Here is a 16,162-nt window from a genome sequence, read left to right on the forward strand (position 1 = left end):
CGCCCCCGCTATAAAAAGCGGGTCCCCGCGGCGGGGAGGGCGCAGTGAGGGGGTGGCAGGCTGCGGAGCGGGTCGCGGTGGGAGCAGCGCAGGCTTCGGTGCGCAGCGAGACCGGCGCCGGTGCGTCCTTCTTCTCTAATCGGTAAGCGGCGACTACCGGGTGCGTTCCGCGGCGAGCGGTGGTGTCGTGCGGCTTGTTTTTTTTTTGTTATTTTCTTCGTTTTTTTTATTTTTTTTTCTCGGAGCTTGGCTGCCGGGCCGGGCCTTGCCTACGTGCCCTGAGTCACGGCCGGGCCCCATCCCCCCTCCCTTCCTTCCCCTCCCTCCGGGGCGGCCCGGGAGGAAGCGGGAGGCGGCGTGACTCAGTCCGCTTCCCCCGGGGAGGGGAGCGGCCGGGCCGCGACGCGGAGAGCGGGGGCGGAGGGGGGGAAACCGTGACTCCTCCTCCTCCTCCCGGGGGAGGCCGCTGGCCGCCTGCCCGCCTCGGCGGCGGGGGAGGGAGGGGGCAGCCCGCCGGCATCTGCCGCCTCGGGGACGCGGGGGGGGAGGGATGCCACCATGCCGGGCCTGTGGAGGGTCGTGCCGGGACAGCTGGGCCCTGTCTTAGGCGTGCTTGTCTTCGTAGGTAAGTGAAGAAAAATGGCCCGTACAAAGCAGACTGCCCGTAAGTCCACTGGGGGGAAGGCTCCGCGCAAGCAGCTGGCCACCAAGGCGGCCCGGAAAAGCGCCCCCTCTACTGGCGGCGTGAAGAAGCCTCACCGCTACAGGTAAGGCTGCCGGCACGGTACGGCCCGGCCTGGCCCGCTGCTGTCCCTGCCCCGGCTCACCTGCTCCTCCTTCCTCCACCCAGGCCGGGCACCGTTGCCCTGCGTGAGATCCGTCGCTACCAGAAGTCGACGGAGCTGCTGATCCGCAAGCTGCCCTTCCAGCGGCTGGTCAGGGAAATCGCCCAGGATTTCAAAACAGACTTGAGGTTCCAGAGTGCAGCCATCGGTGCGCTGCAGGTATTGCTGGCGGCCTGCTGGGCCTCGGAGCTCGCGGTGCTGAGCGCGCTTCGCTGAGGGTTTCTAACAACATTTCTTCTTGTGCTCTTGAAACAGGAGGCCAGTGAAGCATATCTGGTGGGTCTGTTTGAAGACACAAACCTGTGCGCCATCCATGCCAAGAGAGTCACCATCATGCCCAAAGACATCCAGTTGGCTCGCAGGATACGGGGAGAGAGGGCTTAAGTGAAGGCTGTTTTTATGGTGTTTTGTAGTAAATTCTGTAAAATACTTTGGTTTTAATTTGTGACTTTTTTGTAAGAAATTGTTTATAATATGTTGCATTTGTACTTAAGTCATTCCATCTTTCACTCAGGATGAATGCTAAAAGTGACTGTTCACATAAACCTCAGTGATGTGAGCCTTGTTGCTCAGGAGTGACAAGTTGCTAATATGCAGAAGGGATGGGTGATCTTTCTTGCTTCTCATGCATGTTTCTGTATGTTAATGACTTGTTGGGTAGCTAAACTTGTAAGGTACTAGAATTGATATAAATGTGTACAGGGTCCTTTTGCAATAAAACTGGTTATGACTTGATCCAAGTGTTTAACAATTGGGGCTGTTAGTCTGACCATACATCACTGTGATCAAATGTGGACTTTTTCAGAGGGTGAAACTACAAGTCTTAACCACAGTGTAACTTACAGTTTCCTAAAAACGTAAACCTGGCAGCTATAGAATACACTATGTGCATTTATAATAGCTATTTTATATATTGTAGTGTCAACATTTTTAAATTAAATGTTTTACATTCACATGTGAGGAGTCTTTGTCATTTGGTTTGTATGGGCTTGAAGCTTATTCCCGGCTCCAGTATGTTAGCAGTAGATGCGTGCAATACTGGACTGTGCTGTGGCAACTTAGGCTTTCAACAGAGCTAGAGAACCTGCCCTGGTCACCCTTGAGTTTTTAGGAGCCTTGCTGTAGTTGGAGCCCTGTCTGAGGGAGCAGAGGGGTAGGTGGACAGGCCTGGGCTAAGCTCCAGCTGCCTTCTCTGGGGGGAGTTTTGTTAAAGCGTAACTGTTTAGTGGTGGCAGCTGCTCAGGCACAGCTGTAGTGCTAAGCTTTTTTTCTTCCCTTTTTGTACCTGTAGGGGAAGTTCATGGTGAAGTGTTAACGCTGGCTTGCCTGCAGTGAAACCCCCAGCCTCTACCCTGCTGGGCCAGGGCTGTGTCCCGGAGCCTGGGACACCCCTGTGGGGCTGAGGTGCTGGCTGCTGCCTCTCCCTGCTTCTGTGATGGTGCCCCATGACTAAGCCCAAGGTAATGCAGTAGCTATGCTGTAGCAGTGCAGGATGGTATGCAAATGTGAGACCTAATTAGACAACCTGAGTGCAGATGGGCTGCCTGGCAAACCGGAGAGGGCTGCTAGGCTCTCGGTAAGAGCCTCATTTCCCAGCTAAGCTTTTTTGATGAGACAGGATTAGACACAAACCTTCGCTTCAGACAGTTCCTCCGGGCTTCCTGCTAACACAGTTCTGGTTTTCTTAGTAGTGTCGCTGGGAACAGCCAGGCCTTAATAAGCTGTGGTATGGAAAAGCTGCTCAGACTACATCTGGAACAGGTAATTAACATCTAAATGGGAATTGCTAGACCGGCTTTCCTCGCTTAGTAAAGAACAGGATATGCTGGTAAGGCTAAAGCGAAGGCAGAAGTTGCACAAGGAAGTAGCTCAAGCTAGTCCATCTTGATTTATTTCAATAAAAAAATATCCACGGAGAAAGAAGCATTTGGGGAGGAAGAAAGAGTTGTTTATACAAGAGAGCAGGCAATAAGTCAACGCTGGCCATGCATGCAATTGTTTTAAGACCGGATGCGTTTACAGCACTTCCTTCTACAGCAACATCCTGAAAGTACAAAAATACCGCTCCGGCCAGGCACGGGAGCTGGACCCCCAGCCTCACCCACGGGGGCGCTGGGTTTTGGGTTATCCTGAGCTGGGTCAGCAGAGCAGGGGGGAGCACAGGGCTCAAGCCAGGGCTGGCCCTTATCAGACAAACCACTCGGTGTGTTTAAATCCTGCAGCTGGAGAAACAAGTGCTCATTACCATGGGCTCTTACACAACTTCCTCAACACCCTTCCCTATCTGCTCCAAATGTACTTGGAACAAACGCAGCCCCTGGTTAGGATCATTATCATAACTGCCACGGAGCTGCTAAAAATACAACTTTAAGTGACCTAAGATTAGATTTTAGGTAACGCTCTTCCTCACTGCTGAACCAGGAGGGAAAAATAATTCATTGCACCTAAATTGTGAACTTAATTGTTTTCAAGGGCTGGCTGGAAGCTGATCAGAGGGGGCTGTTACCACCTCAGCGCCTTTATCTGTCTGCCTCAGGAGCTGCCTTCAGGTTTTTGGAAAACAGCACAGGGAGGAGCTGGGCTGCAGATCCCACACAGACCTCACAGGTGCCTCCTGCCGGGCACAGCCCTCCCAGGGGACACCGAGCAAGGATGTCCCACAAGAAACCAGGGGTCAGCAGTAGCCCAGGAGCCACCTAACTTGGGAAGCTTGTACATAGGCTGGTTATAAATAGGAACTGCGAGTGATGGGATTTAGTAATACTTGATCTGGTGTTAAATGGCAGTAGCAGGCTGGGCTCCTGGAGGAAAAGCATGTTGTAAAATAACATCCCTCGAAAACAAAGTTTCCTCCAAGTACTTAGTGGAAACAATGAAACATCTGGGTATGCCTAGAAGCTGTTTCTTAAAATAATTGTCAAGCAGTTCTAAAGGAAAAAAAAATAAAAAGAAAAAAACCTATCAAAGTATCTATTCATCTTAGTAATCTCTACAAAAGCAATTGTTAGATCTTGCATGTGGTGGCATGGAATAGCAATTCTTGGTACTCCACATTTTACTGTAATTATATCTGAAGAAATAAAATGTTCCCTTACCAATTCTCTTGATGATTTCCTCGCATTCTTGCTCTGAACCTGATGCAAACACTAGACAGTCAAACGTGTTCCCTTCGGGGCTCTCCGGGGACGAGCTAAATGTGGAAACACGCATCAGAGAGCGCCAGGACTCGGGAGGGACCAAGCGCCAGCTCCTGGAGTCGCACGAGCAGCCACGCGGCGGGCTCAGCGCTGTGTTTCCAGGACCCACATCCCCCCTACATCCCCCTTTTGGGGCAGGATGCCCACTCCCAGCCCCGCTGCACGTCCCATGTGCTGGCCAAAGCATTGCCCTACTGGCGCTGATTTTCCACGCTGGTCACACCGCACGTGGCTCGCTTTGGCCACGACCTCGAGGCTCCTCGAGCCAGGCTCTGCCCTGGGGGATGCGTTTGTCCCACGGCACCGGGTCCCCGTTGCTGGGGGGCTCTGCTGCCTGCCCCTGCAGGTGCTGCACCCTTGCTCAATGCTCGCCTTGTGTCAAGGAGCCACACAGCCCGCGGGTGACACTTACACAACGCAGAAGGCGAACAAACGGCTGCTGTCCCGGCGGCGTCCCACGCAGGAGATTTCGGGGTAGAGGTAGCGGAACAGGACCTGTGTGGGGGAAAAGGGGAGGCTGGGGCACGGTGCTGCTGCTGCTCTGCGTTGTCCCCAAGGCTACTCCTTCCCCTGGGCAGTGTCCCAGTCCCACGGTGAGTGGCACAGCCCCAGCCACACGCACAAACCCGAGCAGATCCCTTCCAACACCACCACGGGCAGTCAAGGTGCAATGCTCTACACACGAGCCAGAAACAAGACAAAGAAAACTCCGGGGGCATCAATCCTGCACAGCACGTGGCTGCTCAGCGCCAGACCATGCGTGCAGGCACAGCCTGGGCTGTACAACGTGCACCCTGGGACACCTTCTGCACAGGAACAGACACGGCCAGCTCTGAAAACTGTGCTCAAACAGCCTTTGTGGGTGGCAAACCTGCCTAAAACCTTTAACCCTCATCTATTTTTGGCCCCCCACTGTCTCTACCTATGTTTTGAAATCCCTGTTGGAGAAAGAGTTGGGGCCCAGCTCCCAACTCATCCTGCGAAGCTTTGGCTACCCATGGGTGTCACTCACTCACCTTGGAAGAAGCCTTCTCTTGTACCAGGATTTCCGTTTCCTTCACATCAAATAAAACCTCCTGAATGGGGGAAAGAAAAGAGCCCTAATGATCACAGCTCCTGAGCTCTGTTTTTAATAAGACTCTTGCAAGACTGAGATTATCCAAAAGCAGAGGTAATGAATGGCGATGAAGCGCGGCTTTCCAAGAACTTTCTGGTTGCTGGTGGCAAAACCCTCAGGTCAAAAGAGGAGATGGAGACTGCAAACTAAGAGACCAACTTCACCGTGCTTCAGAAGTGGATTTAAAAAGAAAAAAAAAAAAAGGAAAAAAATTGAAGGGTGGGTTGAAGATGTAGGGGCCTCCTCTCTTCCAAGGATCTTTTAGAATCGTGGATCCACAACAGAACTTCAGTATCACAGCCAGGTCCCTGCACCAAGGCCACCAGCCCTGGAACAGCAGAGGGCGAGCACCCACAGGCTGGCCTTGTCCTCTCTCCCTCTGAACACCCAGGACCCAGTTTGGGGCCATGTTCCACCCTTTTTACCACCACCCAACGCTCTCTCATCTCAGCATTTCCATGACCAACCCCTGAAGGCTCGAACAACAGCAACCCGAGCCTAACAGCACCTCTGGGCCCAGGCTCAGCCTCCCGGTGTTTTCCAAGCAGGAGCACCCCCCGCTCCCCATCGCTCACCCGTGGTGCTGAGCCCCTCTCCAGCACGGCAGGGATGGCCCACTCCAGCACCTCCTTGCCACCAAACTGAAACAGAGCAGGAAGGAAGGAATGGGAATAACTCCCCCTGCACTTAAGAAGAAACCCACCAGACAAATAACCCACGGGCACATCCCTGCCCGTCTCCTCACCATCCCAACGCTGCTCCGGCCCAGGTACCTCACATTGTAGAGCAGCCTGCGGAGAAGAGGACCCCGCGCATCCTCCTGCTGCTTTTTGGCAGGGAAGATGCTCGCAGCCCCTCCTTAGCCCCCCCAAGGTGCCCACCTGCCCCCCTGCACCTTCCTCGTCTCCCTCTCGACCCGGCGCCGGGGGCGGCGCTGGAGCTGGAAGCGGGGCTCTTTCTCCTTCAGGACCTTCAGGTAGGGCAGCAGGGGCTCGTAGACCTCTCCATTGTGCCCCCGCCACCGCAGCACGCGGAAGCTCAGCGGCTGGCCCTTCAGCTTCTGCACCATCGCACCGGCCTGCAGGGAAGGATGGAGCAAGGCAGAGGGAGGACGGGGCGGAGGAGGCAGAGGGGAGGACGTGCCAGCCCCCCGTGCCCCACCTGCCCGCTGGAGGCGTTGCGCAGCGAGCAGCCGTTGATCTCGTCCAGGACGTCGCCGGCCAGCACCACCTCGTCCACCTCCGCCTGGCTCTCGGGGAGCACCTCGGTGACAAAGACTCGGCCGTCCACGTACCTGTGGGTCCGGCCGAGCCACGGCTCAGCCCCCGGGACCCATCCCCATCCCCTCATCCCCTTTGTGCCAGTGGCAATTGTTCATGGATATGTGGAGGGAGGGAAAAGCCTCCCTGCAAACGCCGGTATGATGGGGGAAAAGAAGGACCCAAGACAGCCCCAGCCTCAGCTCCAGTGCTCTCAGGGGTCTTTGTCTCCCCTTTTCAGGGCAGTTTGACTCCCTGGGCCTCCAGATCCTGCTGGAGGAGGAGGACTGAGGTCTCCTACCTGATCACCATCCCCAGCACTCGGCACGGGACTGTCTCATAAGTGATGCACACCTGCAAGAGAGCAGCTGGTGACAGCGGCCCCAGCAGTGGCCCCAGGACACCCAAGGAGCTCCTGCTCCTTCCCCTGTGTGACCAGGACAGAGGGCAGCGCAGGATCTCTTGCTGTGGGTTATTTCTGGCCCAAACAAACCAAGGCTTTGGGAGCCCACAGAGGCCGGTCCCTAATTTCTGAAGCCAGACAGGGACCATCGGTGGCCGCTCACCCTCCTCATTTACCGCGCCCACACTCACGAGATACAAATCTGCCTGGAACCAACCCCAAAAAGCAAAGATCCAGCCCCATAAATGAATTTTGAGCTCCTCTCCCTCTCCCCACGTGTCCCCGTGCAGCCGGGGGATGCCACTGCCCCTTCTCCAAGACGCCGCGGCTCGCAGCAGCCCTCGCTGTCACGGTGCATTAGGCAGGGAGCTGAGAGGCAGCCGGGAGCGCTCGTGGCCAGCAGCGCGTGAAAGCCAGCGGGAGCCCTGCCTCCTGCACGCACAGGCCTCTGGCAGCTTCTCGGGGCTGCTTTGGGGTTAAAACAGGTGACAGAGGGATGCTCTGCGATTTTGGAAGACGTCGAGGCATCCCTGCTGTTTGTGGCCTCTGTGCAAATGCACAAATATTACAGCGAGCAAAAATATTACAGCGAGCAAAAAGGAGAACAAAACCAGGTGACCCGCATTCTGCGTGTAAGCCCAGAAAAACAGGGATTTTTTTTGGCAATGAAGTGGAGAAGGGAGCATGGGGAAACTACGTCAATGATTTATGCCTCAGTGCTGCCTTGGCTTGGTTTTGCTTGGTTTTACGCCCAGGGCGATGCCAGGATCTGCTCCTGGTGACAGCGCAGGCACCCTGCGGGATCCAACCTCGGCGCAGAGGCAGCTCCACTCGTGCTGGGGAGCCCGACCCAGTTTCCATACGGCCGCAGATGGCCAGAGAGTGGCGTGGCAATCCCTCCAAACCAAGCAATTCCTTATTCTCCCAGTTTGACATTCCAGCAAGGGCCGGAGCGGGTGGCAGCGGGGAGCAGCGAGCTCTTACCGGCAGCAGCCAGCTCTCGTCCAAGAAGCTGCAGTTCTGCAAACAAAGCAGCGCGGCGCCGTTGGGGCCGGCGGGGAAGGGGTTGGGGCCCCCACACCCGATTCATCGCCGCACCTGCAGATCCAGGGAGAAATCCATCTCTGTCACCACCAGCACCAGCGAGAGGAACGGCTCTGCAGGGAGGAAGGGGACGGAGAGGCAGTGTCACTGCTGGGCCCCAGCAGCTGCAGCCTCACAGGGACACAGCTGAGGTGTAGATAAAGCCGTTTTTGTGTAAATAAAGCCATTTTCAGTGTAACTAATGATGCTCTAGGGAGAGACCCTCCACATGTACCCCTCTCCTGGCTCCTTGAGGAGCCATGACTTACAGGGCATCTAGGGGCAGCTAACTCAGGGTTATTGATCTCCTGATTTTGATGAAAAGCTTTCGCCAGCCCCTCAGAGATCACAGCCCAGGCACCCCTTGGAGTGTGTCTCCATCACCACCCTTGGTACAAAAAACTAGCACAGAAAACACTTCAGGAGCAATTTGCCTGGTCCCACGACACTCAAACCAACCTCAGACTGATTCAAGCCCTCTTTAAACATTTCCACCTTCTTCTCCATCACTGCAGCAGCCTACTTAGATTTTACCATTGAGCTTGGCTTAGAAAAAATAAAAAATAAAAAAAAAAATCACACCCAGCTCCTTTCTCTGCCCCTCAGCAGCATGCCCACAGCTGCAGGCTCCATCCCTCCTCCCCGGAGCCCCCGGCTTACCCAGGAGGACTTCATTGCCGAGGATGGAGCTCGCCGGGTCGTAGAACTGAAAGACAGCGAGAAGAGCCATGAGGCTGCTAAAAAGGAGCCACGAAGGTTCCCGTCCCGTGGGGTCCCCGCGTGCTGCACACCTCCAGGAGCCGGGGGCTGTGCGCCAGCTGCCGCAGGGCCGCCGCCAGCGCCTTCCCCTGCAGCGCCGAGCGTAGGAAGCAGCGGCCGCGGCCCTGTGCTGTCAGCACCTTGGGGCAGGTGGCGGCTCTTCGGATGCTGATAGAGAGAGGATTTGGCCTGCTGGGAGAGAAGGGAAAAAAAGGGAAAATGGTTTTGGGCTCAGCCCTCGGGGAGCACCCTTGCTGCGGCTGAGGGTTTTGGAGTGAGCGTGGCTGTGCTTTGTCCCCATCGCCGCTCACCTGCCGCCGTCCCCCTGGGGAAGCTGCTCCAGGCAGTGCCAATAATCCCGTCTCCGCAAGCCCCACACCGGCTCTGTGGGACAAGAAGAGCCACAAGAAGAGCGCGAGGGCCTCGGCCGCACGTGGGGGACACAGGGGGGACACCAGAGCCCCTGCTCCGTGCAGGTGCCCAGGCACACTCACGTCGGAGCCCCTTGCGCAGGACGCTCTCCAGCAGCTGGCAGATGGAGGCGAGGTGTGGGGAGGTGTCCAGGCAGGGCCCCCCGGCCTCCCGCAGCCGCAGCACCTCACCTGCAGGAGGGGAGGAGCAGCACCCTTGGGTGCTCAGGCTGTGGGGGGGCTGCTGGGGAGCGAACAGCCCTGGGTAGGCACCGTGGGAAGTGCCCAGGGTGCGAGCAGGGTGAGACCCACCCTGACAGCGGGCTGAAACTCCAGAAAACTTCCTTATAATGAGGCGTGGGCGCAGCCAACGCAAACAACGGGTCGTGCTGCAGCAGGGCCAAACACGACACCCCCTGCCTTGGGCTCCCCCTGCTCAGACCCCACACCGAGGAACCCCCGGGGTTGTTCTCACCTCTGAGGGCGCTCAGCAGCGGCTCCTTCCCAGCCATCGGACACAACCGGGAGGCACCGGGCACCTCCCGCACCCCGTTGGGCCCAGGGGGGCTCACACCCAGCTCAGGCGCCACCCCACACGGGTCAGCCACGAGCACGGGGGGCACGCGAGCCCCTGTCACACCTATACACGGCCTCTCGCACCGCCTTGCCCATACGTGCTCGTGACACGTCAGCTTGTGTACACACGTCGGTATGTATTTGCACAAGTATGAGAGGCAGAGGCGGGCGTTACCGTGCGGAGGTACGGCAGAGACATCGTGTGTATAACCGCACACCTACGTACAGCATGCTCGGGTGTTGTATAGGCATCAAACGCCCGTAACAGTGACTGAAGGGTGTATATTTGTGTCAGTCTGTCTATATATTAGCAAAATATAGGCATCGGGATAGGGATAGATATATAAGGATATAGGGATGTACACACAAATAAAAGGATGTATATATATGGGGATATATACAAGGGTATAGGGATGCATACACAGATATAGGGATGGGTATAGGGATGCATACAAGGCTGAAGAGGTAGATATAGGGATGCATACATGAATATAAGGACATATATAAGCATATAGGGATATATAAGGATATATACAAAGATAAAGAGACAGATATAGGGATGTATACATGACTATAGGGATATATACAAGGCTATAGGGATGTGTACATGGATATGGGAATGCATGGGGATGTATAAACAGATACATAGATGGATATAGGGACACATACACAGATATAGGGATAGATATAGGGATGTATAAGGATATATACAAGGATAAAGAGACGGATATAGGGCTGTATACACGAACACAGGGATATATATACGAGGATACAGGGATGTAAACACGGATATAGGAATCTCTATTTTTAAAAACCGCACAGATTGGCTCCGCTGCCGGCAGCCACAGCCTATCCACACAGCGCCTGCCACCCCCCCGCCCCATAGCTCGGCCCCGGCCCCCCCCTCCCATCCCCGCCCCGCAGCGTCGCGGGTTCGAGCCCGGCCCCCGTCGGGGCGGAGCGGGGCCGATCCGATCCGAGCCGTTCCGTGCTGTGCAGTCATGGCAGGGCCCGGGGCTGCCCCGCTGCTGGCTGCAGCCTGCAGGGCTTACGGGGAGGCTTTCGGGGGGGCTGCGGCTGCCGGGGCGGTTTGGGCCCCCGGGCGAGTGAATCTGCTGGGCGAGCACACCGACTACAACGGCGGCTTCGTGCTGCCCATGGTAAGGGCGCCCGGCTGCCCCGAGGCATCCCCCGGGGTGGGATTTGGGGAGGATGGAGGTGGCCAGGGGCTGCCCGGCTTCCTTGGGGGGCTTGCAAGGAGCCCGAGCTCGGCCCCAAAGCAAACGCGGAGCGAGTTGCTGGGAGGCCGAGGAACAGGAAAAGAAGCTTCCCCAAAAGCCTTGCAGGAAGAGGTTTTGCTGCTGAGCTGAGCCCCGCGGTGCCCCCCCAGGCTGGGGGCAACATTTGGGTGCTGGGATTTTTTTGGGGGATCCCTCTAAGGCTGGGATGTTGGGTGCTGACACGTGGGAAGAGTTGAGGGTGATGCTTGTAGGGTGCCATCGGTGCGGGTGGGAGCAGCCCCCGGCTGTCCCCTGCCACCAAGGGGGACATCCCCAGGGGGCTGGCGCTCAGCCCGTGTCCCCCCGCCAGGCCCTACAGCTGGGGACAGTGCTGGTGGGGTCCCCCACGCAGGACGGGACCATCTCCATCCTCACCACCTCGGAGGCAGCGGATGAGCCCCGCAGGGTGCAGTTCCCAGCTCCCAGCAAAAGCAGCCCCCTGAGCCCCGGGCAGCCACACTGGGCCAACTACGTCAAGGGCGTGATCCAGCACTACCGGGGTAAGGCCAGAGCTCTCCTGCCTCTCCATGTTCTCATGGCCAGTGGGTGCCAAAAATCCCTTTGGAGCAGCTGCTGGTGGGACCAGGCTCCAGCAGAGGTGCTCACAGCTCCAAGGATCACAGCACTGGGGTGGAGAGAAGCCCAAACCCCTCTCTGCGGGTCACTGTGCAAAAAAAAAAAAAAAAAAAAAAAAAAAAAAAAAAAAAAAAAAACCAGAATATTAAGCAGGGGCTTCTCTCCGCCAGGAGCTGAATCCCCAGGAGCTCTCCCAGCCCTACAGGGGGCTCACAGCCCCTCTCCTCTCTTCTGTTCCCACAGGCGGTCCTGTGCCTGGTTTCAACGCTGTGATAGCCAGCGACGTCCCCCTTGGTGGCGGCCTCTCCAGCTCTGCCTCTCTGGAGGTGGCTACTTACACCTTCCTGCAGCAGCTCTGCCCCGGTACGGTCCTTGCTGGTCCTTGTCCCCAGTGCCTCTGTTCCCTTGCCAGAGCCAGGGCTGTCCTCAGAGATGCTGCTGTTCTGTTAAGCAGTCTCAGTTGTGGCCAGCTGAGATATAAGCGGCAAATTATCAGAACCAGCTGGATCTGAGGACCCCAGGCTGCCACAGGTGATTTGCAGTGATGCAGCCACAAACACTGGCAGCTGATGCTTTAACAAACCCCATCCCACAGCTGCGTGCAGCGCTCAGTGTCACCCAGGGCACCAGTTCTCCACATCCCACGAACACAAAATCCTTTGGAGGACAAAGTGCTGCAGAGCCAGGATGGGGCAGCTCAGCACTGGACACTTTGTAGGGTGCAAATCACGATGGCTGCCCTTTGGCGAACCCCAGTGAAAGCAAACCATTACTGCTGCTTTTGCTCACCCTGCTCCAGGGCAGGGGGCGACCATCCCGGAGCTGCTAACCCCTGCCCCTCTCCTTTCTGGCACAGACGATGGCGATTTGGTGGCCAAGGCACTGGCGTGCCAGAAAGCGGAGCACACGTTTGCTGGCATGCCCTGCGGGATCATGGACCAGTTCATATCCGTGATGGGCAAGGAGGGCCACGCGCTGCTCATCGACTGCAGGTCAGCACCTCCTCGGGCACGTGCCTGCGAGCTGGGGCTGGGGACCAGCTGATCCTATGGCCATGAAACAGAGCTGCAGGGAGGCATTAAACCCCCAACCCAAAATCTCACCATGGGGCTGGGGCTAGTCTGAGGTGCCTCGATTGCTCCTTGTGCATCCTTTCCCTTGTGTATCCTTTCCCTTGTGCCTGGGCTGGCTTTCCTGCAAAGTCATGAGGGCCTAATTTGGGACTAATAATTGGGAAGGAGAGAATTGCTCAAGAGAAATCCTACACCACGCGGACTTTGCCCCGGCGAGGCACGGGCTGCGTGCCACGTGGCCTCACCGGAGAAATCAGTGGGGACGGGCGCGCCGCCCGTGCTGTTCTCTCGCTGCAGGTCCCTGGAGACCGTCCCCGTCCCGCTGACCGATGCCAGCTTGGCCGTCCTCATCACCAACTCCAACGTGCGGCACGCGCTGACGGGCAGCGAGTACCCCACGCGCCGGCGGCAGTGCCAGGAGGCGGCGGCGGTGCTCGGCAAGGCCAGCCTGCGGGACGCCACCATGGCCGAGCTGGAAGGTGGGCTCGGCTGCTCCATGGGGCAGCGTGATGGGGCAGGGAAATGTGGTCGCGGGATGCGGCCGTGTTCCTCCTTCCCCAGCTGGAGGGGCTTTGCTTTAGGGGTGCGCGTGTCCCCGCAGCGGCCAGGGGCCGGCTGGGCGAGGAGGTGTACCGGCGTGCCAGGCACGTCATCGGCGAGATCGAGCGCACGGTCCGGGCAGCACAAGCGCTGCAGGACAGGGACTACAACACGTTCGGGAGGCTGATGGTGGAGAGTCACAACTCCCTTCGGTGAGGATGTGCTGGGGCTGGGGTGCTGGTGTTGGTCGTGGGGGTCGCTCAGCTGGGGATGCAGCCAGGCACGGGTCCTGCCCAGCATCTCTCTCCTGGTTCAGCCTGTAACAGCTTGGGGAAAAGCCCCAGAGACCTCTGCACATCCCTGGCCAATTGGTCAAGTACCTTACAGGGTCCCTCTTCTCACAGCCAGAGCACCTTGCTCCTATAAACAAGTGCCTTTATAGGAAAAGCACCGGGCTGGGGTCTGCAGGCACCCCGCGTTGCTGCTTTTTGCAGCAGTGGGCGCACTGAGATGTGTTTCAGCCCTTCTTGCTGCGGTGGGGTGCAACATGGGGCTGACCCCGGGTCTCCTCTCTCCAGGGACGACTACGACGTGAGCTGCCCGGAGCTGGATGAGCTGGTAGCAGCAGCTCTGGAGGTCGATGGGGTTTATGGCAGCCGGATGACGGGAGGAGGCTTTGGCGGCTGCACGGTGACGCTGCTGGTGGCTGAGGCTGCAGAGAGGGCCCAGCAACACATCCAGGTACACAGCAGAAAAGTGACCGGAGATTGACTTAAAGATCCCTAAAATGCACTGAGGCATGGGCCTGTGGTGATGTTGAAGCTGTGATCCTAAGGCAGTTAGGGTCAGGGTAGCCCAGCCCTCATGCACAGGGATATCCCCGTGTCCACCGATGCTGCTAAGCTCTTCCAGGCAGTTTGCACTGTGCTGGCTGCAGAGCACTGCTAAAAGGCTTTACTGCATCAAGAAAAGGAGCAAAAAAGTGGCAGGTGAGCCTTGGGGCAGCTAAATCAATCTAGGGAAAAATAATCCATAGGCAGTGCTGAGCTCAGTGCTGGTAGCTGCAGCCCAGGGACGATCCTAGTGCTGTCACCAATGCTCTCCGAAACCAGCAGCGTGCAGTGAGCACTTACTGCTCCTCTTGTCCCTTAGGAGAAGTACAGCGGCACTGCAACCTTCTACATCTCCAAACCCTCGGATGGGGCAAAGGTGCTGCCCCTGTAGAAGCAGCAGGCATCTTGTCCGAGCCGGGATCCGTGCTGGGATCATGTCCCTGCTGAGACAGGAACAGCAGCCGCTCTCCTCGCTCCACCAGGGAGCCAAGCTGTCTGCCTGCATCGTTTGCTTAATAAAAGTAAAACATTTGCACGTTCTGCACCTGCCTGGACCGAGCTGAGCCACGAAGGACTCTGGGGACCTCTTCCTAGCAGGGACTGGTGGATCCAGTTCACATTCACACTGGTGTAAGCGCCCCATGCCAGTAGTGACTGGGGGGCTGCGGGCAGAAGCCCCCGGGAGCGCATCCTGCATCTGCTGGTGCAGGTGGAGGGCCTAGGGGGAAACTATGCTTTTGAAAGGAAAAAGGAAGAGGCAGACCAGAGAAAATGTTTATTGAGTGCAATAGGGAGTCATCTGATCGGAGACCTGCTGGCGGATTGACCTGGAACACCAACAGCCCGAGTGACCAGCCGATAATTAAAAAGTGACACTGTTGGGGACATAGCCTCGTGCACGCAGGGAGCATGTGCTGCCAGGGAGAGCAGCAGCTGGGGAGCTGTACACTTCTCTTAACAGGATAGCCTTTGGTTAAAATGCTTGGAAAAGGGGCTCCTGTTTGAGGCTGAGTTCGGTCTTTTCCCTTGGAGCACAAAGCACAGGGTCGTGGAGCTCCTGGGCAGGAGGAGAGGCAGCAGCTGGAAATTGTTCCTGCTGGGCTGGGAGAGCAAAGCCCAGCTGCAGGGGTGAGAGGGGAGCTGGAAGTCATCCCTGCTCGCTTGGGAAAGCCCCAGGTTTGGTAGGTTTGGTGAAGGATGCCCTGCTCCAAGTTCAAAACTGCCCGAGTTCCAGCTGCACTCCTGGAGACCCCTCTGGACATCGCTCATCCCCGTGCAGCTGTGCTCAAACACGTAAAGCCCATCCCCTCCACATGAGCAGCCTGGCGAGGAGAGGGAGCTCTCTTGGCACCGTCAGAGCTGGAAAATCTTTCTCTGATTCCAAAAAATAAAATAAGCCAAGGTGCAGCCTCAGATCAAATCAAGCAGGCGATACTGCCAGAGAGAAGAGCCAGCTGCTGCTTTGGGTGAAAGCACCAACCCAGGAAGGTGGCAGCTGCTGCTTTGGGCACGATCTTTTTTTCCAGCAGCTCCTCGCCTGTGCCCGTGCCGCTGAAACAAGCCAGGGAAACGTGACTTTCATCCAGACACGGAGCCCAATTGTTCTGTGCTGGCAGAGGGTGGCGAGATGCTGGGCATCCTGCCCAGAGCTGGGAAACGAGGCCCAGCAAGGTCCTGGCTCAGCCCCACACCCAGCACTGTCCAAGGACGGCTAAAGCCAAGGAGAAAGGCTCAGGAGATAAGCTCAGCCTGAAGAAATGCTGCTCTTCCCAGTCCCATTCCTCCCTTGTGTTTCCCGAGTGCTCACAGGTCCCTTTTGGGGCATTGCTGTTGGGCAAAAGGGCTTTTAAAGGCAATCCAACATTTTCCATCCACAATCTCTGTCCACATCAGCCTTGTGTGATGTCCCAAGCACTGTTCTCAGCTCCAGGCACCGTAACGGAACCGTTCCTCTCATCCTGCTCCCCAGCAGATCTCAGCCCTTCCACAGGCACGTGCTGCAGCTCCAGCCCGCAGACGTTCACACACAGCTGCTGGCAGCCTGCTGCTGAGGGTTGCAGGGCTGGCAGGCATCAGCTGCCCAAAACCAGGCTTTCCATGGGTTTTAGCAGCCTTTGGATCAAGACCTTAACTAATTTCTTCCAGTTATGTGATGCTTCTCAGCAGCCACGGTCCCAGTTTATCCTCAAACACTCAGCATAGATCTCATCC

General features: G+C 57.1%; 2 protein-coding genes across 2 annotated transcripts; both read left to right on the forward strand.

The window, feature by feature from the left end:
- Nucleotides 1-19: 19 nt before the first annotated feature.
- Nucleotides 20-1,800, forward strand: H3-3B (H3.3 histone B). Its single transcript, XM_084298692.1, has 4 exons — nt 20-142; nt 626-767; nt 851-1,004; nt 1,101-1,800. The coding sequence occupies exons 2-4, from the start codon at nt 640-642 to the stop codon at nt 1,227-1,229; spliced, it is 411 nt and encodes a 136-aa protein (XP_084154818.1). The 5' UTR covers nt 20-142; nt 626-639; the 3' UTR covers nt 1,230-1,800.
- An 8,850-nt stretch (nt 1,801-10,650) lies between these two features.
- Nucleotides 10,651-14,384, forward strand: GALK1 (galactokinase 1; the record flags this gene model as incomplete). The annotated part of the gene is made up of 8 exons (XM_084298286.1): nt 10,651-10,809; nt 11,240-11,429; nt 11,749-11,868; nt 12,362-12,497; nt 12,876-13,057; nt 13,180-13,330; nt 13,697-13,859; nt 14,271-14,384. 8 exons carry the CDS (start codon nt 10,651-10,653, stop codon nt 14,340-14,342), a joined length of 1,173 nt encoding a protein of 390 aa, XP_084154412.1. The 3' UTR covers nt 14,343-14,384.
- Between the last annotated feature and the right edge of the window lie 1,778 nt (nt 14,385-16,162).

This window comes from Netta rufina, assembly GCF_964035555.1.
Source record: "Netta rufina genome assembly, chromosome: 19".
NCBI classification, from domain to species: domain Eukaryota; kingdom Metazoa; phylum Chordata; class Aves; order Anseriformes; family Anatidae; genus Netta; species Netta rufina.